Source organism: Aristolochia californica, unplaced genomic scaffold (genome assembly GCF_029961685.1).
Source record: "Aristolochia californica isolate CCGP_79_NKW_82.1479 unplaced genomic scaffold, dmAriCali1.0.hap1 SCAF_15, whole genome shotgun sequence".
NCBI classification, from domain to species: Eukaryota; Viridiplantae; Streptophyta; class Magnoliopsida; order Piperales; family Aristolochiaceae; genus Aristolochia; species Aristolochia californica.
In genome coordinates this window covers 20,743,420-20,765,092 of record NW_027181826.1, presented here as the reverse complement: position 1 = coordinate 20,765,092, position 21,673 = coordinate 20,743,420, and the positions used below count along the sequence as shown (strand labels likewise).

The 21,673-nt window shown below is 37.1% G+C and overlaps 2 protein-coding genes across 2 annotated transcripts; both read left to right on the top strand.

Moving 5' to 3' along the window:
- The first annotated feature begins 76 nt into the window (after nucleotides 1–76).
- Nucleotides 77–8,619, top strand: LOC137952275 (uncharacterized). The gene is made up of 6 exons (XM_068799394.1): nucleotides 77–310; nucleotides 2,277–2,360; nucleotides 7,579–7,828; nucleotides 7,966–8,062; nucleotides 8,239–8,304; nucleotides 8,396–8,619. Exons 1-6 carry the CDS (start codon nucleotides 157–159, stop codon nucleotides 8,576–8,578), a joined length of 834 nt encoding a protein of 277 aa, XP_068655495.1. The 5' UTR covers nucleotides 77–156; the 3' UTR covers nucleotides 8,579–8,619.
- Nucleotides 8,620–9,037: 418 nt separating this feature from the next.
- On the top strand, nucleotides 9,038–14,659 carry LOC137951726 (putative methylesterase 11, chloroplastic). Its single transcript, XM_068798596.1, has 5 exons — nucleotides 9,038–9,562; nucleotides 10,446–10,682; nucleotides 12,566–12,709; nucleotides 13,289–13,420; nucleotides 14,221–14,659. The coding sequence occupies exons 1-5, from the start codon at nucleotides 9,230–9,232 to the stop codon at nucleotides 14,506–14,508; spliced, it is 1,134 nt and encodes a 377-aa protein (XP_068654697.1). The 5' UTR covers nucleotides 9,038–9,229; the 3' UTR covers nucleotides 14,509–14,659.
- Nucleotides 14,660–21,673: the final 7,014 nt, after the last annotated feature.

Here is a 21,673-nt window from a genome sequence, read left to right as displayed (position 1 = left end):
ATATTTCGAATTATTTTAATATCCCTGGCGTCGGATTCCCGCGGGTGACTGTGTTAAGAACTCCCGATGTCTTCAACAGAGGGGAGAAAAGCGGAGGAAGCAGGTTGTCAGCAAGACAGCACGTGTATTTAGCGAGGGGAGTGGGGGTGAGAGAGCATGGATGCATTGAGGGCCTCCTATGATTTGTCCTCGTCCGACTCCGAGGAATCGTTTACAGATAGCAGCTCCTCCTGCCTTGTTGCAGGAGAACGTCCATCTGGCTCTTTGCCTCCTCCGCCGCTTGCTCTTCTTGATCCTCCTACCACTCTGGGTATTTCCCTACATTGCCCTTTTTTTCTGTTTTTAAATTTACTAGTGAAAAAGTAGGAATGATCATTTAAAATTGTCTCGAATTGTTTGTCTATTTATTTTTCTGCATAAATAAATAACCTCTTTTTTTGGCGTCTTCTCATTTTTTTGGGTGTGAAATAGGGTCTTCATTTGTTTCTTCTTCTTCGTTGATGTCTTTCACTTCTCCAGCTCCTTCTACCCTCAGTTTGTCTAGGTAAGTTTTTTATGCTGCTAATGTGCCACATCAGTCTGCTCATATTTTAAGTGATATTTTCTGCTTGAGTTGTTTGATCTCCTCTGCTCAAAATGTTGTTTTGGTTGTCTAAAAATCTGTCTCGGAAAAAAAAGGTTTCTGAATTGAGTGGGTTGTTAAAATTCTAAGTGGAATAGTATTTGCGTCAATGGTATCAAGGGATGACTAAGGAAAAAATTTTCACGTTTTATTTTAATTAAAGTAAGACACGTAGAATTCAGAAACCAGCAATGGAACTCGTTACTAATAGAAGCATGGGGTTGAAGTCTGCATCCAATGCGAGTCTATTCTATTGTGAGCAACTTTGGCCCCATGCTTTGTTGGTAATGAGCTCTTTTGCTGGTTTTTGAATTCTAAATTCTAAGTGTCTTACTGCTGTTTTATCCTCCTTGGTGTCAAAGCTGGTCAACCTTGAGTTTTGGTCACTCGGTCGTAGTCCTCACATATGTGTCGAGTTTATGTTCACTGGTAGACTTTGAAACATCTAGTTGTATTTTTTTGATTGGTTATAGTTTTAGATCACTTTGGAGCAATGCTTATTGACCCACTACCTAGCGGAGAAGGATTGTGCCTAAAATCCAACTTGAGTTTAGTTAAGTTGGGTTATTTTGTAATTTAAAACTGGGTGAGTGTGTTGTTACCCTTAAAAGTGGGTAGGCTGGTGTCTCTTAATTCTTCTTTGACACAGGAGTGCTGGTTTTTGGAGATTGTTTGGTCAAGAGTGATGTTTCTTCTCTTATATTAGTTTTAAGTAGAGTCTCTCAGTCTCATAGATTCCCAACTTGAAGCGGAAAAATAGAAGAAGTACAAAGAAGGAGGTGGTTGGTAGAGCCTACAATAAAGAATTCCATGAATCATGGTAAAGAACAAGGAAAAGAGAAAATGAAAAATAAAGAATTTGCATTTTTAAAAGATTTTGTAACCCAAAGTGTTGAAGAAGGAAAATTGAATAAGGAGGAAGATTGAAGATTGAAGATTGAAGATAGAGAATTTTTTTTTGCAAACTGAAATTAGTAACTCTAGCTTGAGAGGGAGTATTAAATAAGTAAATATGGAAGTATCTTACATGACTCTCATGAAAAATAGTCTCGTAATCAAGGAATTAATATAGTAGAGTCTTTTATGATCTCATGGCAACAAATCTCACACAAAAAGTCTTTTAGTGCTACTAGTTCTCTATTTTTTTTAGAATAAGAAAATTGATTTCTTTGGTGTCAATTGGAAACTACTAGTTCTCTATTTATATAGTAGTTGTTCACTTGTTTTAAGTTTCTTTCAGAGTCCAACTTTGGGTATAACTGGGATTTGGATAATTTAATTTTACTTCGATTTGAGTTGTTTTATCTGTTGCAAGTCTCACACCAATGTTTCCATTCTAAAACAATCAATCAATACAAGTTTTCTTTTTCTCTCATGCTCTCTCTTTCTCTCACTTCCACATGTTTTAACCTATCTTTCCTCTTGTTCTCTAACTTCTCACAAACTTGAAGTGCATATGCTATCCCCTTAAATTACTTATGAGTCTTTTGAAAGTAGCACATTGCTTGCATAAAGTTTTGTATTTTGTACGGAAAGCGCATTCGTTCCTCCTTTTTTTTCCGCTAAGGATATGTTCACCTCAATATTGGTCCATTAATTCTGTTTTGTAGACATTTTTATCTCTAACAAAGGGATGGGTAAAATGAATGTGCAGTTCATTCTCAAACCGATCATGGTGGACGATTTCGGAGCTTTCCACATGTTGAAGGAAACTATGCATTACATGTTTTTATCCCAGGTTTGTTTCAGTTTCATCCCTTGTTTGACTATTTTGTCCCTTTTTTTTCTGATAACAGTTTGTTTAGTTAAAATACTTCAAATTTTATGTTTCACTATATCATAGTCATGATTAGAGCTTTGTCACTATTATGTTGCAGTTAACTACATGACTTCTCCTTTTCACCGCTCTATTGTTTGTTAGCACTATCTTTGGTTGGCCAAAATTTTCATGACCACTTGCATCCATGTATTTTAGGCCTTCCTGTATTCTTGTTGCTCCTTCAACTGCTATTAACAACATTTTTCTGTCTTCGTCGAACATGGCTGAACCATGTCTGACAATTGTCTCATATTGTCACTATCCCAAGTTGCTTTCTACTTTGTTCATTTTTAATTTTGTCTATTGGCACTACTGATATTTATGTTTGTTCTAATCAAACTAATCTCCAAATTCTGGCTGGTGAAATGTTGCAGGAATTAGTTAAAACCCTTGCAGAATTGTTGCTCATTTCAGATTTTTCTTTCTTTTCTTTTTGAGATGTTTAATGTGGAAACAAGATTGTGTATTAGAGTAAGAATGATAAATGTAATTTTTGACAATGCTGGCATGTAGTGGTTTATAGCCACGTGCTAACTATGACTATGACCTTTCATGAACATAAGACTTGCTCTCCGGATATATTATTCTTATTAGTTCAATTTTTTAGTGTCTGCTTACAAAAAGAAAAATGTTTGTTCAATTTTTGGTATTTAACTGGGGCCTATTCTAGAGCTGCTGTGGCCATAACATCTCTAGAGTTTCTCCTTTAGTTCTTGTTCTAGGAATATTTACCATTATAACAGGAAGAGTATACATTGAGATTCTTGATGTATCAATTGAAAAATAATCTTTCATAACATATTTCTACGTTGAGAATCCCTACATCAGTAAGCATGTTCAATTATGTATCTAGGGGCATATTGGTCATTTCACTATGTATGTGTTATCCCTCAAAGAGTAGATGCCTTTATGAGTTTATTAGATTCAGTTAGGTACCCTTTTTACTTAGATTAAAGCTGTAATTATCAAGCCATGAGGTATGTAGGAGTAAGGGGTATTTTGATCTATTCATATAATATCTTTTAAGTGAGTTAATAAAAGAGGTTAGGGGGTCAATTTTTCCTCCTCATGTGAAGGCTGCACTCACACAACTCTCTCCTCCACATTCCCTCTTCTTCTTTCTTCCCATTCTCCTATTTTCTCGAGTTTATAATTTTACATGGTTCAGAGCTTTTCAATCCATAAAACAGGGTTTTCAGGTTGTTGCATTCTCTCCCTTTCAAGGCTGCGATCTCTTGCCACATCGTCTCTGCTGATTGATCTTAAAGATCAATCTTTTTCTTTATTTGTGCCATAACCTATGGGTTAAGGACTAGTGCTGTTTCATAATGCAGTTAGTACACGTATTTGTGACCATTTTAGGGTTGGATTATCAATTGAAGGAGGTCTATAGGCTGTTTGACAGTATTACTACTGCTGTGATTATTACTGATATTGGAGAAGTTATTCCTACTAAGATGTCAGAGTCTAAGAGACTAAAGATACATTCAGATCACTTTTATTACATTGAATGGATCTACTCACTTAAATTGGTTTAGAGCTGTCAGGAAGTTTTAATAGCAAAAAGGAAGGTAAAGTACATCCACGTGTGATTACAGATTGGGAGGCCGCAGATCACCAAGTTTAGACTTGGATGCTAAATCATATGTAGCCACATATAAGTGATCAAGTTATGAGTTGTGACACAAAATGTGGAAGACACTTGAATCTGTCTTTTCTCAAGAAAGTATTCTCTCATGGGTATATGAATTGTATTGCTTGGAAGCCTCACCATAGTTGACTCATTGAGAATTATGTATCTATATTGATATTTATTGATAATGATCTTGCATTTTACAAGATAACTAAGCATATAAAGGCGGATTGCCATCTCGCACATGATGCAGTGAAAAGTGGAAAAGTAATTATTCCATATGATCGAACAACGTATCAGATTGGAATGTGTTCACAGAATCCCTTGGAAGACGAGACTTTGGTTATTTTTGTAACAAGTTGGAGTAAAACAATATACACACTCCAACTAGAAGGAGGTGTTGAATTATTTATCTAGGGGCATATCAGTCATTTCAGTATGTATGTGTTACCCCTCATAGATTAAATGTCTTTATGAGTCTACTAGATTCAGTTTGACCCTTTTTACTTAAATCAGAGTTATAATTATCAAATTATGAGATATGGATGAGTGAAGAGTATTTTAGTTCATTCATGTAATATCTTTTTAAATGAGTTAATGAAGGAAGTTAATTTTCCCCCTTAACGTGAAGGCTGAGCTCACGCAGCTCTCTCCTTCATAGTCCCTCTATTTCTTCTTGCTTCACTTTCTCCTCTTCTCTCAAGTTCATAGTTTTACATAGCACATTAACTATATAATTACCTCCACAACGAGATGGCAACCAGGAAACGACCTTCTTCCAACATAAAGTCTGCAATTTCATGAAAGATGCTGTCAAATCTTCATGGTGATGCTCCATGAGATTGTATTTGGTGAATTGCTTTCCATGATTAAGGGAGTTGGAAGGTTTTATGAATAGTTCAATCTCTCAAAGGAGAGTCACTACTTCCATGTCTTCCAATGGCAGATTTTGATTTGACATTGAAAAAAGTTTTTTTTTTTCAAGCAAACATTGATTTTAATGTAGTGCTGATCTAACGAGAGCTGGGGTTCACTCACAGAAGGTGTATAATACAAGGGAAAGCAGAATTTGGAAAATTGTATATCTTAAATATCTTTTTTTTAATTATAATCTTAAATATCTTTAACTAGATTTTTTAAAAAAAAATCTTTTGCAAGAATTCAAGTCTTCACCATTCAAAAAAGAAAAAAAAAGAAAAGAAAGAAATTCATGTCTCATATGTACCAGATTTACTTGCTCCTGTAACAACAAAGGGCCTTGCTAACACTTAAATGATAAATAAGAGATGCACAGCCTACTAATTAGGCCTTATGATTTGAAAATTTAAGTAAAATTCATTAATCATTGGACCCCAAAAAACCTGAGGTGAAAGTAATAGCTAGCTAAAACCTGGATTTGTTACTTGTCTGCTTCCTTAGGATTGCCTACTTAGGCTTGGCCTTGTCTAGCTACTCACACATGCAAGCTCGCTAAGGCAATCCCACCTACTTGTAAAGCTTGTCCTGGAGTTTGGGAGGATTATGTCTGGCAGGTAAGAATCAGGGATCAACAAATTTAATTCAAAAAGTAGAAGAGCTTTGAAACTCCCATAAAATTAGGAATATCCACTACATATATATTGCCAATGGTCTTCCTAATACTTTTGTGAGGACTGATTTTCTTTTGTTTGAATTTGGTCTATTGTTTTTCTGGAAATTTTCTTTGCATAAGTAAGCTGTAAAGTCATTTCATTCTTTAAATACCTTTGGCTTTCGATGCTGTTCTGTGGTTTGTCACTATATCCCTTAGCCTACTGTATCTGTTTCTCCTCCATTGCATGTATGGAGTTGATGTTTAATCAAAATGCTCTGTCGTAATGCTATAAGCTGTTATTTAGGTAATTGAATGAAATCTAGAGTGTATTTAAGTATTTCCTCATAGATATCTGGAAAGAGGACTTGCCTGCACGCCTGTTGGCGCCATGTTGTTATATGCAAATTTAGCATGTGCAAGAGCTAAATCTCATTGCGCCAGGTTGATGCTTCAATTGTATTTTTCTATACCATGATACTGAGGGTGGGCATTTACTGCTATACTGTTGAGTGTAAGTCAAACCTGTGGCATGAAGTCCTCTAAGAAACTTGATATCTGTCTGAAGTAACAATTTTTGGCACATCATGCAGCCTTACAATCTCCTCATAAAATGATAACACTCTGTTAGTAACGTTTGTCATCTTCCTATATGAAATGAAGTGATCATTTTAGGAAAAAGATCCACCACCACAAATATTAGTTTTGTAATCCTGTTAGACCAAGCCCACAAACACATCTTCCAAGGACCATCTGAAATTGGTGTAGGCATGTACTTTTTATTCCGTTGAAAGATGTAAAGACAAATTTGGCAATTCAACTTCATCATGCACTTATTTTGTGCCAGCCATGATCTTCACATCGCTGCCTTCCACTAAAGTCTTCTCACTGCCTAGAACACCCTTGGATCCTCACACTAGAGTCTCCTTCTCCTCACTAAAACTGAGAGGTGAAGGAATAAACCTTCAATTTTATTGAATTTAAGGTAGAATCAGGTGGCCTGTCTTTCAGTGTTGGGAAGTGCAGCCTTCTACTGCTGGACTTGCAATTTTCATTACAGAACAATTACTATCAATAAGGGTTTGTTAGTTTGTAGTCCTTGAGGAATGCAAGGATCTTTTCTTCTAAATACATCATCCATACAGGAGAAAGTTGCCCTATCAGAGGTCATCAAACTTGATACCCAATTAGCAGGGGCTAAAAACCTGACATTGGGATTTGAGCTAAAACATTAGAAATAAAAGAGAATTTAGATCTGGAAAGTTCTGTACTCAGAAATAGCAGAATTCACAAATCTTTTTCAAGTCTCCATCCCTCCTATTTATAAGATTTACCTGCTCCCTAGTACTTGAGGCACGAGTAAAGCTTTAAAAATAAATGGGACACTTTAGGATCATCAACTACGTTGAAGAACTAAGAAACAGGCAAGAGAAACCTGAATATGGTTCATACAGATTATAACTATTGTGCGTGGACTCCCAAGTAAAAGAAATAAACAATTATAACCTAGACTTTTGGGCTTTCTTAGGTTTGCCTTGTTTGGGTTTGGCCTAGTTCAAGGTTAGTCTTACCCAACTCCTCTTTGTAATCACATGCTAGACCTGCTAAAACAGCTTTTGTTACTAGATTTGTGTTACATGTATGCTTGATCTGTTTCTTCTCTAAGTTGTGTATATATTACTTTGCACAACACATGGGTAGACAAGATAGTATGTATGAAATTTTCATCATGTCCCAAGCCTCATTAATCTGACGTAGAACTGGTTAGAAGGAAGATAAATGCAACAGTGGTAGTTGAATCGGTCTTTAACTGCAATATCTAATTCTTTTAATCATGTTTTATTTATCGCTAGCTCGCACTGTCCATGATCTCTAAAAGTCTTGTCACGGTGAGTTAATTGTGTAGAAAAAGTGACAAAAATATCCCTCTGCAGTTCTTATGCCACCTGCAACTAGAAAAGAACTCATACCAGTTATGAGAAAAGTTACTTCTCTTGTACCTGGCCTGCATGTTGTGGACGTTGATATTCCTCTCAGTGACTTGTGCAAAGATGTTGAAAGGCTCCAACAAGTAGCCTTAGGAAGGGAGTTCCATATTAGCTTGGGAAGAACCGTTCCAATTCGAGTGCACCAAATTGATTCTATTGTATCCATGCTGCGCCAGAAGCTTCAAAGTAAAAAACGGTTAGTTGGGTCTTCACACTTGTAGTCTTCAGAATTGTGTTTGATTCTTCTGTTATTTATTGACAGTTATTTACTAAAGGTTGTTGACAACTAGAATAAAAATTGGGTATTACATTTACTTTTCTCTTGCGAAGCAGATATTGGATAGATTTTAGTAAGTGGGAGGTTTTTGTTAATGACGATCAGACACGGACTTTCCTTTCAATGGAAGTTATTGCTGGAGGTTTAGCTGAGGTACTACTGTCTCTACAGCTTTTTATTCTTCATAATAATTCCAGATTTTCTCTAACCGAATAACTCCATTACCTTCAGTGCCTAGCTGTTCAATCAGTGATGTCAAATAAGATAATACAGCACTGATTCATTTTTAGCTACTTAAAAAGGCATTGATTCAACTTTCATGATCTCAGATAAGGAGGCAGATTGGCATTGTGGATGACATCTATAGACTTCACAATCTTCCTGAGTTCTACAAGGCAAGAATCATAGTTAACCTTTTAAATGACTGTCTATACAAAATTTCAGGGGTTTGGCATCCTAATAGATGAATGAGTACTGTGAATGCAGAATCCCCGACCTCATATATCACTGGCATGGGCACTAGGTGACCTCAGCCTGTCTCTCAAACAGGAAATTGAAGAACTTAACAGATGCTGCATCAGTCCGGGCTTTTCAAAGAAGAGCATTTTTGGGTGCACTTTCAGTGGCATTCAGTGTAAAATAGGGAACAAATCCTACAAAATCTCTTGAAGTTTCAGATCAGTTGTATGGAACAATTATGTTACTCTATAATGCTATGGTATATACTGTTATCAAATAGTTGTAGTATGTCATGCACTTAGCCAATACATACTAAATATCTATTCCCGGGCGGGATCCCAATTAAATGCAACTAAAGCCATCTTTCTATCCATGGGGCCCACCAAACCCCATGAGATCTTGGATTGTCCACATCCAGTGGTCCTCATCATTGACAAAGAGGGAATATGTTCACTTTTTGTCCATAATAGTTCAAAAAGGTATCAACTCCCGTGATGCCCCCTGGCTACCCATTTATGTGGAACCCTAGCCTTATTGGTTAATCAAAATCGTTTATAAAATAATACTTATATAAAATAGTGCTCCCGCGGGTTACATTACCCGATATCTGGAAACATAACGGAGGGTTATTTTTCGGTAGACTAAATCTTTGCTCTGCAGTTGGACGCTCGGACCAGTTTCTACGAGCAAGCGGACAAAAACGACCAGAGGAAAACTGGAACGGAGACGCAACTTTTTTAACCTGAATTTCCTAGCTGTTTCGGAAATCTCCTCCCTTTTGATACGTTTCGTTTCAATCGTTACCCCTAGAATTGGAATCCGGGAAACCTCAGAGAGTTTCCTCTCGCTGATGCGCAGTCCATGGGAAATCTGTTCTCCTGCTTCTCTCACCCGGAAGCAAAGAAAAAACCCGTCCCCCGCTTCTCCAACCCTCCGCCAAATAGTGGTTCCGTGTCAAGCAATCGCTGGAGCAGGATACGGTCGACTAAGAAGGATACGAGCGAAGAGACTCTAATTCGCGAGCAGGCTCTTGCGGCGGCGATTCTCTTGCAGCAGAATGGGGTCCTGCCGTTCGATCGTTCCGCTTCCATGCGGTACCCCGGGACGAAGAAGCAGCAGCTACCGAGGAGTTTGAGTTCGAGAGCGCGATCGCTGACGGATCCACTTCTGCAACTTCAGCAGTTAGTTCATCAGGTGGGCTTTGGTTCAGTGGCATGGATAAAAAACGCGGAGTTTTAGTTTTTCGATTCTTTTCTAGCTTATTAACGCGCCCGTTGGCATTTTTTACGTGATCGTTGTTAGCTATGATTATATAATATTTAGTATTCTCTATTTTTGTTGTCTTTTAGTCTTCTGTTTCTTTCGACAATATCACTCTACTGTGATTTCCTTTGTTTCTAGCGCAAGACATCTAAGCTATTGTGTTTTTCTGGAGCTTTGAACACCTTGTTGTGTGCGTTTTTTCACTTGTTTATTCTATTGTTTTATCTTAGTTATTATGATTTTCTGATATTTACTGTTTGGCTGGTCGGATTGGGATTTTTGGATTGAAGTGATGCCGGACTTGCATCTTCTTCTTGTAATTTTTTTTTTAATGAAAAATTTCTTCACTGTGTGTACTGTAGCTCTCTATGGCATGTCTCTCTCATTGGATGTGTGGCCGATTGCCACTTATGGTGGCGTCAAATTCAATTTGTACATATAGTTGTGCTTCTCTTTTGTGCGAGTTCAGTGCGACTTGCATATGACCTCTTGGGAACATTTTTTGTCTCAGATTACATGAACTTCATAAAGGGAAACTCAGCATTTGGTAAAATGTCTAGGGCCTACGTGTTGTGGATGACTGTTAGTGTCGATTTTGATTATCGGGCTCAATAGAAATTAGCAATACTGAACTCTTAATTGGTAAGTCGTGTAGACGACAATTTGTGTGAACTCAAGTGACATCAAGAGTCGAAGTTTTTTTGAGTTTTAGCCAGATGATGTGACTCTCTCTCTCTCTCTCTCTCTATTATATGCTAGTTCATCTGTTGCCTTTTACTCCTATTCTCAATTCATTTTGTTTCTCTTATAACAGGATCTAAAGCTTGATGATCTGGAGACAAGGCATTTTGTCCTTGTCCATGGAGGTGGTTTTGGTGCTTGGTGTTGGTACAAGACCATAGCACTTCTTGAAGAGGGTGGTTTCAAAGTTGATGCCATAGACCTAACTGGCTCTGGCGTTGATTCTTTTGATACAAATAGCATTACTAATCTTTCCCGATATGTGAAGCCGCTTGCTAACTTTATGGAAAAGATTGAGGATAGCGAGAAGGTTAGTTCTTCATTTACTCTTTGACTTGCTTGGAGACTCTCGTCCCCTAAAGAGCTGTTTGGCCTGAATGGATTTGGATTGAAGCTTTCATTATGATAAATTTCTTGTTGAGCATTATTCTAGAGTACATGCTAATTTTTTATTAGCAATCTGCTGTTACTTGAGCCTTTTTTGTTTTGCACAAAAAGATTCTGCTTTACTTATTGCTAATGTTTAGGCTAGGTACCCATGAAGTGAGCACCCTTACAACAAACAGTTGATAATTTCAGGTGATCTTAGTTGCAAACTTTGCTCTGTTGAGTACTTAGTTGGCATTACGATTCACATTTTTTGTGGTTCAAGGTCCATTAGAAAGTGATACTTGTTTTAAGAAGATTGTTTCTGTTGTTTAGGGGCAAAGGGAATCTTGCCCCATTAAAGAAAGGTTCTATTACATCCAAAATACATGTGTATTTTGACTTGAAGTCGGCATTACTATGCCATCTTTAATTAATACTCTATTTATAAGCTTGGAAATGTGACACTGTTCATACTCAATTTTGACTTTGCCAGTTGTTGACTAGTACTGTTTCTTATATGAGGAGACATCCATTTAGGAGTTCTGCTGATCCCTGATCCACTTAGAACAACTGTTGTAATAGGATTAGTATATCTGTACATGAATTGAAAAAGTTGGATCCTCCCAGTGCTAAATGCAAGGAAAGGGTGACTGTTCTGTATGGTAATCAGAATGTGTAGAAGCTTTTTTTTCGATTGGGTATGAGCAGTAATACCATTTCTGATTAAAAATCTTATGATGTGCACTGATATCTTTCTTTTTTTAATCTCATCATTATCTGGTTCATTGTTGTGCTTTACTTCTGTTTTGATGATTTCATTTAAGTAACCTGCATCCTTGATGTGCAATTGGTTGGCTATTGGTCTGTTTTTCCTCTAAAACCTGTCAGCTAGTAAAAGTGCTATGCCGGGCATTTCCTGATTGTTTCTCAAGGCATCTGCAGGTTCAGGGTAGTTGATACGTTTGTGTTGGTTATTCCCACAATTTACTAGTTGTACTCGTTTATTCATGCCTTCAGTCAAGTAATAAGTATTTCAATTGGTACCACACCTCTCTCTTCCTTTGATTTTATTTTCTGTATCAAGGGGATTTTGCCATTTTTTTACACCTATCGTGCAAGTTAATTGTCACTGGTTATCAGTTGAGTATGCTACTATGTTGAGTGCAATTAGAAGTCTTTTGTGCCAAATTATGTTCCAAAATAGCAGATGTGGACTCTTATGTGCAAAGCCTTTCCCATGTACAACAGCTGTATTGATCACCGGGAAAATGCACTAGAGAAGTAACATTCTCTAAGGAATTGGCTTTTGATGTGTGTTGAAAGGAGTAAAATTAGCTTCACCTTGCTCAATTCTAGAATAAGAGGAAGTGAAGTACCTGAGAAGACTGCTATTTCATTTTCTCAGTTCTCTAGATAAACTTTAAGAATGAGGATGCAAGTTGTCATTGTCAGTTGTGACCTTAGATTTCGTTATAAATTGGGTGAATGAACACTTGTTTGGAGTTCCTTACCTCTTGACCCTCTCTTGGCTGTTTTCTAGGTGCAACTTGTGTATTTTTATTCTTTCATCTGGTCCTGTATTTTTTTCCTTTCCCTTATAGTATTTTACATTTTCAAAAAAAATAATACCTTACAAGCAAATTTTGTTGTTGAAGAAAGTCTTCTTTTGTCTCTCATATTTGGCTACCGCCTTCTCATGTGTTGAAGTGTTGCTTGAGTTTCTAATGCACTTATCTGTCCACATTTGAACTTCACTAGTGTTTTTTCTCTAAGGTTTATGTCAACTGTTTTGACCTTTATATTATCTTGGAAACAATTATGCAGATAATTTTGGTTGGCCATGACTTTGGTGGGGCATGCATCTCTTATGTGATGGAAATATTCCCTACTAAGGTTGCAAAAGCCATTTTTGTTTCCGCAGCGATGCTGACAAACGGACAGAGCACACTTGATATGCTCTCTCAACAGGTTGCTTTTTCATTCTTAATTGGTGGAATTCTAGAAATAAAAGTTTTATTGCACAGAAGAATTTTTTCTGGACACTGTTATAGTTGAACTGTCCCTGCTCCATGCATAACTGGTCCCTCATTTCAAATACCACTTTTAGATAGTATTCTGGTATTTATTATTGTTTTTTTTTCTGGCCTCTTTCTATCTGTAGAATTTCAGTGGAGAAATAATGGTTGTGAATCATATTATCCATCAGTCCTGGTACTTATAGGACATCAGTATATAGTTCATGGCTACTAGTGCAACATGGTCATTACATGGGATTGTAGGGATAGGCTGTGATTTAAATGCCAAGTTGTTGAAATATTATATGAATATTGGATTTATGACATTCTTTATCCCTTGATGTTTTAGAGATTCCATATTTGCTTTAATCTGATATATTTGTTTTTCTTCCTGTCAAACATTAGAATATTCTGCAGTAAATCCAAAGTGCATGACTAATCTTTCCAGTCTTGCTTGGTTGACTGATCCATACAGATGGGTTCTTGGAAATTACATTTATGATTCTTTTTATGTTCTGTTCTTCCATCTCAGGCTGGTAAAAATGATTTGATGCAACAAGCTCAAATATTTTTGTATGCAAAGGGACATGAATGCCCACCTACTGCTATTGACCTAGACAAGTCATTATTGAGGGACTTGCTATTTAATCAGAGTCCATCTAAGGTATGCTTCTACTTAAATAAATGAAATGCTTGAATGAGAGTAAATACCATTTAGGCTAGGGTTTTATGCTGATTGGGGAATTCCTTGGTCCAACTCGAAATGTAGAATCTATTTTTTTCCATGTTTAATCTCTCCCCTTAGTATTTTATCTTTCAATCTCATGTTTAGAAGGGCGAAGATGACTACATCTTCAGGAACCTCCAAAATGAGTAGTTGCTCTGTTCTTTTCTGAAAAGTGTTATTCATTTATAATCAGTTTCTGGCCAGAGTAGCATCTAAAAATAGTTTGAAGAACTGGGAATACAGTGAGAACTACATCAACATATAAGACGGAACAAATAGGTGGATCTATTGTTAGTATTAGTCCTGGGGTCTTCTCTCTCTTTGGGATTTGCAAGATGTGCTCTTGTCAGAATCTTTTTCTGCAATTTTTGCTTCTTAGTCATCTCTTCTCAGATGTACTTCAGACCAGTTGGGCCCATCCCAACCATACGCATGTATCAGTTAGATTTCACCAAGTTTGTTTGCTTAGTTCAGAAGTGGTTCCATTACATCCACATAATCTAAATTGACCGCTGAATCAAATCTAAAGTTCCGGAGACACCAAATGGGAAAAGGATGTGTAAACCCCAAATGGGAAAAGTTTTCTGCCAGTCAGTTGATTTACAATTTACTAATGTGTAAACCCCTCTTTAAGTTTTCAAGAACTTAATTGCATGAAAATAAAAAGTAAATTTTGTTTTCTTTTTTTCTTTTGAGTGATCTAAAGAAAATTAACTTATTCATTTTTTGGTGAAAAGGATGTTGCATTGGCATCAGTCTCTATGAGGCCAATTCCCTTTGCTCCAGTCCTTGAGAAGCTTTCACTTTCAGACAAGAATTATGGTGCTGTCCGAAGGTTTTTCATTGAGACCCCAGAGGATAATGCTATCCCTCTTTCTCTACAGCAGAGCATGATAGAGTCAAATCCACCAGAACGAGTATTTCGGCTAAAAGGGAGTGATCACTCACCTTTCTTCTCGAAGCCCCAGGCACTTCACAAGCTCTTGGTAGAAATTGCAACGATTTCACCTCCAAAAATCAGATGAAAAACATTTGTAAAGCCTGGAAGAATGTCTAATCGATTGAATGGATATATTCAAGCAGGTGCTTGAAAAGGTTTGAATTTTCATCCTTGCATCCATGTGCAGATAACTTCATGTAATACATTTATAATCCAGATGGCAATGCAGATATTTCTTCCTAAACATTTGTTTGTGCCTTGTTGCTCATTATCTTGTATTATTATCTGATAAATATGCAGTATTAAGAGAAAATAAAGAGAGAAGAGATGAGAGATTGAAGAGAGAACAGAGAACAGAGAAAGCAGCAGGGAGGAGGCTGGGTTGATAAGTATTGGGCATCGAGACTGATCCTCTTAAATATATCACTTTAGTAATTTAAATTGAAAGTACAAAAATGTCCTTGATTACAATAATCTCTATAACTCTCTCTATGCATATTAGATTTCAATGAAATTTTTGAAATACTAGTCTATGAAATCTAAACTATTATGTTGGAAGAATTTGATACCTATATTACAATGTCAAATGACCAAAATACCCTTGTGTATATATTTCAAAACTTCTCCTCAAGCTAGAGTGAGATATAAAAAAATTTCAGCTTGTTGTAGAATCTAAAGTGTTTTGTTTTCTAAGAATTCTGGTAAACACATCTCCAAGTTACTTTGAAGACTTCACATATAGAGTGATCATTTTTCTTTGCATAATAACATCTCTAACAAAAATGATAATTTACCTTAATATGTTTCGTTCTTTAAGGAAAACATTGGGTTATTCGCTATGAATATGGCAACTTAACCGTCGTACTTCAAAACCATAGGTTATGGAGTAGAGAAACCAAATTCAACGAGGATGAACCTAACTTGCATAAGTTCGCTGATTGTATGAGCCATTGTCCTGTATTTGGCCTCGGCCCTAGATCTTGCAACTATAGTATGGTTCTTACTTTTCCAACTAACTAGGATACCTCCAACAAAGTAACAATAACCAATAATAGACCTCCTAACTGATTTGTAACCAGCATAATTTGTTTTAGAGTATACATTAGCCATTTTTGAGAAGCACCTTCCAAATACTTTAAAATTGACTGAGCAACTTCTAAATATACCAATCTTGGATTTTTCATAAACTGATTCTCAATTCCCACTGCAAAAAATATACTAAGCTTAGTTACTATAACATAGATCAATTTACCTACTAGCGTCTATACTGTATCTTATCTTTGAGTACAAGACTAAGAATCATGAATATCAGCATTCAACTCCATCAGAATCTCCGCTGACTTAACACCCAATATTTCATACTCAATCAACATGTCTACAATATATTTTCTCTGAGACAAAACGACTCACTTCTTACTCCGAATAGTGTCTCATACTTCTACATTTGAAGAATTTATATAGTGTCTTTTCTATAAAATCCCTCAATCCACTAGATATATTTTTAAGTGTCCAAGTACTTCAATTCCCTAATGGACTATTTCTCAATCAACAACAATATCTAACTAATATTTTGCATAAGGCAGGTATGGAGTCATGTACTCTTGTTACCTTCCCTCACACCTAACACTAAGTTAGATACAACTACCTCTCCCTACAATAACCCCACTCATTACCAAAGTCTTGTAGGTGGCCTCCAATATACCACACTTAACCCATCTAGACATCCCTTAGGTAAATTTGTTGCACAAGCCATACATTTCACCTAGTGAATTTCACTTTATACTAGTCAAAAGAATCATTTAGTATCTTAATTAGTTCTTGCCAATCTTTCTTCACTCGATCTTTTAGCATACTCTTGTTAGGCCGAATGTCCCCTCACATGATAGTCAACAACACAATATGTCATTTTTCTAGTTTCTAACATTGTCTCATGTTTGCAAAGAAACAATCAACTGTTTCTTGCTCTACAACTGAAGCCGAGTATTGTGTCATGACTTCAAATTTTCTTTAAATCACTTGGCTAAAACTTTTTTACATTATCTCTGCACTTTCTCTTCTTGAACTCCCATCTTAGCACCAAATAATTTTAGTGCTACTTATTTCTCTCATACTCACACAGTAAACACAATGGCATTAACCACCATTTTGTTCATGAAAAAGCTTTTGTAGGGTACCTTATAATCAAACATATCCCTACCATTGCTCAACTAGTTCATATCTTCACCGATCCTTTACTTGAAAGCTGTCTCCACCACATTCACTAACTTAGCTCGAGGGGGGATGTCATCCATGGCACAAAGTCAAGCACCATCGTCTTAATTAACCACCTCAAGCATAGCCAGGATTCGTCCATCTCACATAAACCAGACAGATATGGCTAGTTCACCTCAACTGAGCCATGCAAAGATAGCCCGTCCACCTCACATGAAGCTCCACCGATCATGGATCAATCAAAGGGTATACAAGCCAAGAGATCTTCTCCTCCGCCTTCACACATTCTCTCTTCTACAAATCAAGCTACCTTTTTACAACAAAGAGGAGAAGTTGACAATAATCATCATTACGAAGAAGGTAACGTCAAGATAAACCAAGGAGAATCAGATCTAAACAAACCTCTCGAGTTATGCTCCACAATCAAGGAATCCAGAATAGAGGTTTTCTTTGTTACAGAAACATTTCAAATTCAACTTCCTTCTCAGTTTGGAACACAGTTCTGATCGAAAAACCAGAAAATTTCACAGATAATAGAGTCGAAAAGAGGAACCTGATTGGAGAGCAGATGAGAGAAACATAAAACAGAAAAACAGGGTAGCAGCAATGACTAACTCAGCCAAATGATTACCAGATGCCTGATGATTAGAAGACACTAAGAGTTCTAAGCCTGCAGAAGTTTAGAAGAATAGGTAATATAGCATGAATCTCTTGGGTTAGATGGATCAGCAGGAAATCTCTCTGACTTGAATCTCTCTGGTTGGATCAACTATTACTAAATCTAGGTTAGTTGGATCAGCAGGAATCAGTAGTTTTCTATTTGTAAGATTGCACTCGTTTCTCAATTTACCGAAGTACTCATGGCTGCATTCTTGGCTTTGGTTTGTAGATAAGTTGGTCTTCCTGTTTGTTTGGTAGTGTTCTTGATAGATTGAGCGATCTATCAGCTCATTTGTTCCTTTTCTTCCTCGCTCCTGTAACGTGTATAGGAGTTGGATTTGCTCTGTAGATTTCTCTATGATCATGAAGATCACAATTGCTGTCATTAAGTTCTCTCACATCTTCACTTTCCAATCGAGCAAGATGAATACATGCAGAAGGATGAAATCAAGAAACCCAAAAACAAGTCTCTCTTCTGCTGTTCATAATTAGCTTCAGTATTCAGTACTGCTGCTGTGCATCTCGTGGTAACTCCAACTGGAGAATCGAAACCCCGTCGCATTAAAGAGTCGCTGCCACCATGACGCAATAAACACTGTAAAGGGGTTTCGAAATAACTGCCTCGAATCATCTTTGTCACCCTCTCTGACTCTCTTTGTCTCTTTCTCACTGCAAGCATATCGCAGTCTCTTTTGGCATATTCGTCTCTGTTCTCCTCTCCTGAAATCGTGCAAAGGAAGAAAGAAAAAACACAACTGGTTTCGCTTCAATTGCAAGTCAGAGAGAAGGCATGCTCGCTCATGCAGGCCTAAAGCGAGGAGAGGTGAGCTTGCTGGACAGTGACGGGTCGTGAGGAATTAAGTTCACGATCGACTTTCAATTCGAGGTGACGGCACTGAGATCAGTAGAATACGAGGGGTAGCATTCATTTTTTTTTTATCTTTTATTGAGAAAAAAAGTCGAACAGGTTGACTGTAAGCACATCAGCTCACAATCCATGGAAATTATTCTGTTTTACTGGGAAGAAACTGCGACATGAAAATTATCATCCCTTTGGGTTTCGTGGATGAAAATCTCATTTTCAGGTTAAAACGAGTCTTTTGAAAGGACAGAAACCCACGCTACACCTCAAATAATGAGAAAAAAACTATCTATTATGATAGAAAAAAAACAACTTATATATCAAATTACTCCAAAAAGGGAACACTGGAAGGAAAAATGAAGAGGTCGAGATTGTTTTGCAGTGCCAAGACGGGTGAAGTTAAGATGAACCTTAACCAACATTAATTGCATTCTTCCTCTCTGCTGACAGATCATCAAAATTTGCTACTGGACCAAGGAAAATTAATTGACGAAGGGCAGTGACTATCACCATCATCAATGGAATCTCGGACCACTATCACCATCACCATCACCGGCACCGGAGAAAGACAAAAATAATCATCTTGTGCAACAGTATAACCTCACAGCTACCTTTGCTTCTCGAGTAGAAACTATTAGGGGGATAAGACAGCAGGAGCACTTTAGGTGGAATCTCAGCAGATCAATCCTCTTGATGCTTCTTCTGTGTTTTGAAATCCTCCAGTGGTAAGCAAGGATTCTTTGCAGCAGAAATGGGGACAGGAAAATTAATGGTGGGCAATTTTTCTCATAAAAAAAGGAGCCTGTTTTCCCCCTTCTTGCTTTGATGTTTGAGCTTACAAAGCAGAAAAGTAACAAACCCTAATCTGGACAGAGCTAACCAAAACTTCAACAAATACGCTTTGTATTTTTCATTGCAATGTAATTTCTTTCACAATAATGTTAGATTAATTATGGTTTTAACTGGAAACTTTTGCAGTCAAGCATTTGCAACAGAAGAGGAGACAAAGCAACACATCGTGCATGTAAAAGTAAAAAACAAAAAAAAAAAAACAAATAAACCAGTTGAAATTCTTCTGTCACCTTAAAGTGGTAAGATCACTGAGCAGAAAACTAGGGTTATGAAAAACTCAATTGAAACCTAATATCTGTACCCATTTCTTTGAGAACAGGACGGATGTAGGTTGTGAATTCAAAAATGAAAATTCCTCTTCTGAGTATCTCTTGTTCAAGGAGAAAGAAAACAGACACGTGAAGGAGGGAAGCGCTGTAGATGGCTTCTGCCATCAGTCACCTCTGACAGACTGGGCCGGTAATTCAGTTAGTTTTAATGGTTGTCTTCCCAAAGAAGAAGATTAATGGCTTTCTGATCACAACTGCTTTTGGGACCATTTCTTCCGTCCGGACCTGAGAACCCTGCTTTTCTCCAGTCTTGTCTTCAAATTTCAGACAATTTTGAACCTCTTTTTGTTCTGTGAAAAGAGAACTGAAGGTTTATGCTGTTTAAGCTTCTTCGAACACCTTTCTGCAGCTTCAGGCTTTGAAAAGTGGTTCCCTATTGAAAACGGATCTGAAAAAGCGTTCTCACTGTTATTTCAGCAATATCCATTTCTTATTGTCGTCTTAAAACAGCAAAGGGCTCAACTTTCCGTCTCCTCTCCGCGGAAATGGAGAAGAGAACAGGGTTTACAATACTTCTTTTCAGTTCAAATTTCTTTCCAGACTGATATTTCCCTTTCTTTTCCAAATGACAGAAGTGGTTTTTCGTCTCAAGATCTCTACGCTTTAGATTCTACGTAAACTGGTGCAGCTAGAATTTCATTGTTTCTGTCAAGGAACTCCATGGAATTGCAGGAGTGAAGGTTTCTCTTCTGCTACCGAGTTCGAAAGCCAGCGCCAGCGATGAAGATCGGAAACGAAATTGATCTTGCTATCAAATCGCCCATGTTTGGAAGTTTTTAACAAGGATATTAGATCTCATCAAGATGCCAACTTCAAACGGTTTCAGAGATATCCGCTCTATATACAGTGTAAATTCAGCTTTTTTTTTTTTTTTAAATAAAATCTTTTGCTTGATGAAATCAGCTTTCACAATAGATACTCAACAGAAGAAATTCAGAAAAATTCTTGCCTCCCACGTCGAATTAGTTCTGAATCAATCTTTGGGATTCTAATTCATGCAGGACCACATCCATGGAAAACCACAGTTTGTTAACGAGAGGAAAAAGAAGAAACTTCAAAAAAAAAAAAAAAAAAATAAAGCATTTTAGCATTGATCCCTAGAAATTTCTGGGCAAGGTACGGGACTCCTGGTCCAACAAGAGATCAAATAAGAACTCTAGGAATCAAAGACTATTCCAATAACGCAGTGAAAAAGTAGTTCTGGATAAACAATTCAGAAACCTACTTAAAAACAGATAGCAACTCCGATCCGTGTTCATTTCTTTTCTTATTCAGACATATTTTGTTCTGCTTCTCTCCTGCGAGTCTGCAAGAAGGGAGACAGACTATGTAGAGAAAACTGAAAATAAAACTGGAAACACAAAGCTGCTTGTTTCTTTACTTGTTCTGTCTTCTCCTTGTCAGTCATGGCACACAGCTATCCAATATGTTAGATGATCCACCAATTATGGATCTTTCAAAGGAAATTATCAAGAAATCATTCTCCTCCCGGTCCTCTCGAAATCTCAGCTAAACAATATGTTAGATGATCCAATATTTAATGTCATTCACATATAAGCACACAATAAGAGGATATGAATTTCTTATGTTTATATAGAGAGTTGGTTCAATTACACTTCTTTTCGATCATTTTGTTGAAACCAGTGCGCTAAAAGGTTCGAGCCTTTTAGGAAAGCATCCACACGGATCTTATACAAGGACTAGCCCCGTCGATACAAACAAATGTTCCAACACTCCCCCGCACGGGGAAAACCCGTGGAAAAATTCACTGAAAAAACCTGGGACAAATTCATAGAAAAACCCAGGACAAATTCACCAGAAATACCTGGGACAAATTCAGTGGGAGCGGGATTCAAACTCGGGACCAACCTGCTTTGATACAATGTTGAAACCAGTGCGCTAAAAGGTTCGAGCCTTTTAGGAAAGCATCCACACGGATCTTATACAAGGACTGGCCCGGTCGATACAAACAAATGTTCCAACACATTTCTTGAGAAAGTAGCAATGAATTCTTTTGTACCAATCTCTAGGAGCTACACTTTCTTTAACTTGTAAACTTTCTCTTCCATTCCATTCAACAAATCTTGTGGTTGTTCCAAAAAAAACAAACATCTTCTTCCAATTCTTCATTTGGAAATGCAATTTTGACATTAAATTGATGCACTAACCTATTCATTTATGCAACATTAATAAGAATAATTTTAACAGTTGTTAATCTTGCAACTATTGAATAGGGTTAATAAAAATCAATACTTGCCTCTTGTGCATACTCTTTAGCGACAAGCCTAACTTTGTGCTTTTGTATGCTCACATCTGCATGACACTTGGTTTTGAAG

Bases quoted from the DNA above. Each gene is read 5' to 3' on its own strand.
- LOC137952275 (XM_068799394.1), top strand. From the start codon at position 157: ATGGATGCATTGAGGGCCTCCTATGATTTGTCCTCGTCCGACTCCGAG. The intron at 311-2,276 runs GTATTTCCCTAC...ATGAATGTGCAG, and splicing joins TGATCCTCCTACCACTCTGG to TTCATTCTCAAACCGATCAT. The intron at 8,063-8,238 runs GTACTACTGTCT...TCATGATCTCAG, and splicing joins TTGCTGGAGGTTTAGCTGAG to ATAAGGAGGCAGATTGGCAT.
- LOC137951726 (XM_068798596.1), top strand. From the start codon at position 9,230: ATGGGAAATCTGTTCTCCTGCTTCTCTCACCCGGAAGCAAAGAAAAAA. The intron at 9,563-10,445 runs GTGGGCTTTGGT...CTCTTATAACAG, and splicing joins TTCAGCAGTTAGTTCATCAG to GATCTAAAGCTTGATGATCT. The intron at 13,421-14,220 runs GTATGCTTCTAC...TTTGGTGAAAAG, and splicing joins TTAATCAGAGTCCATCTAAG to GATGTTGCATTGGCATCAGT.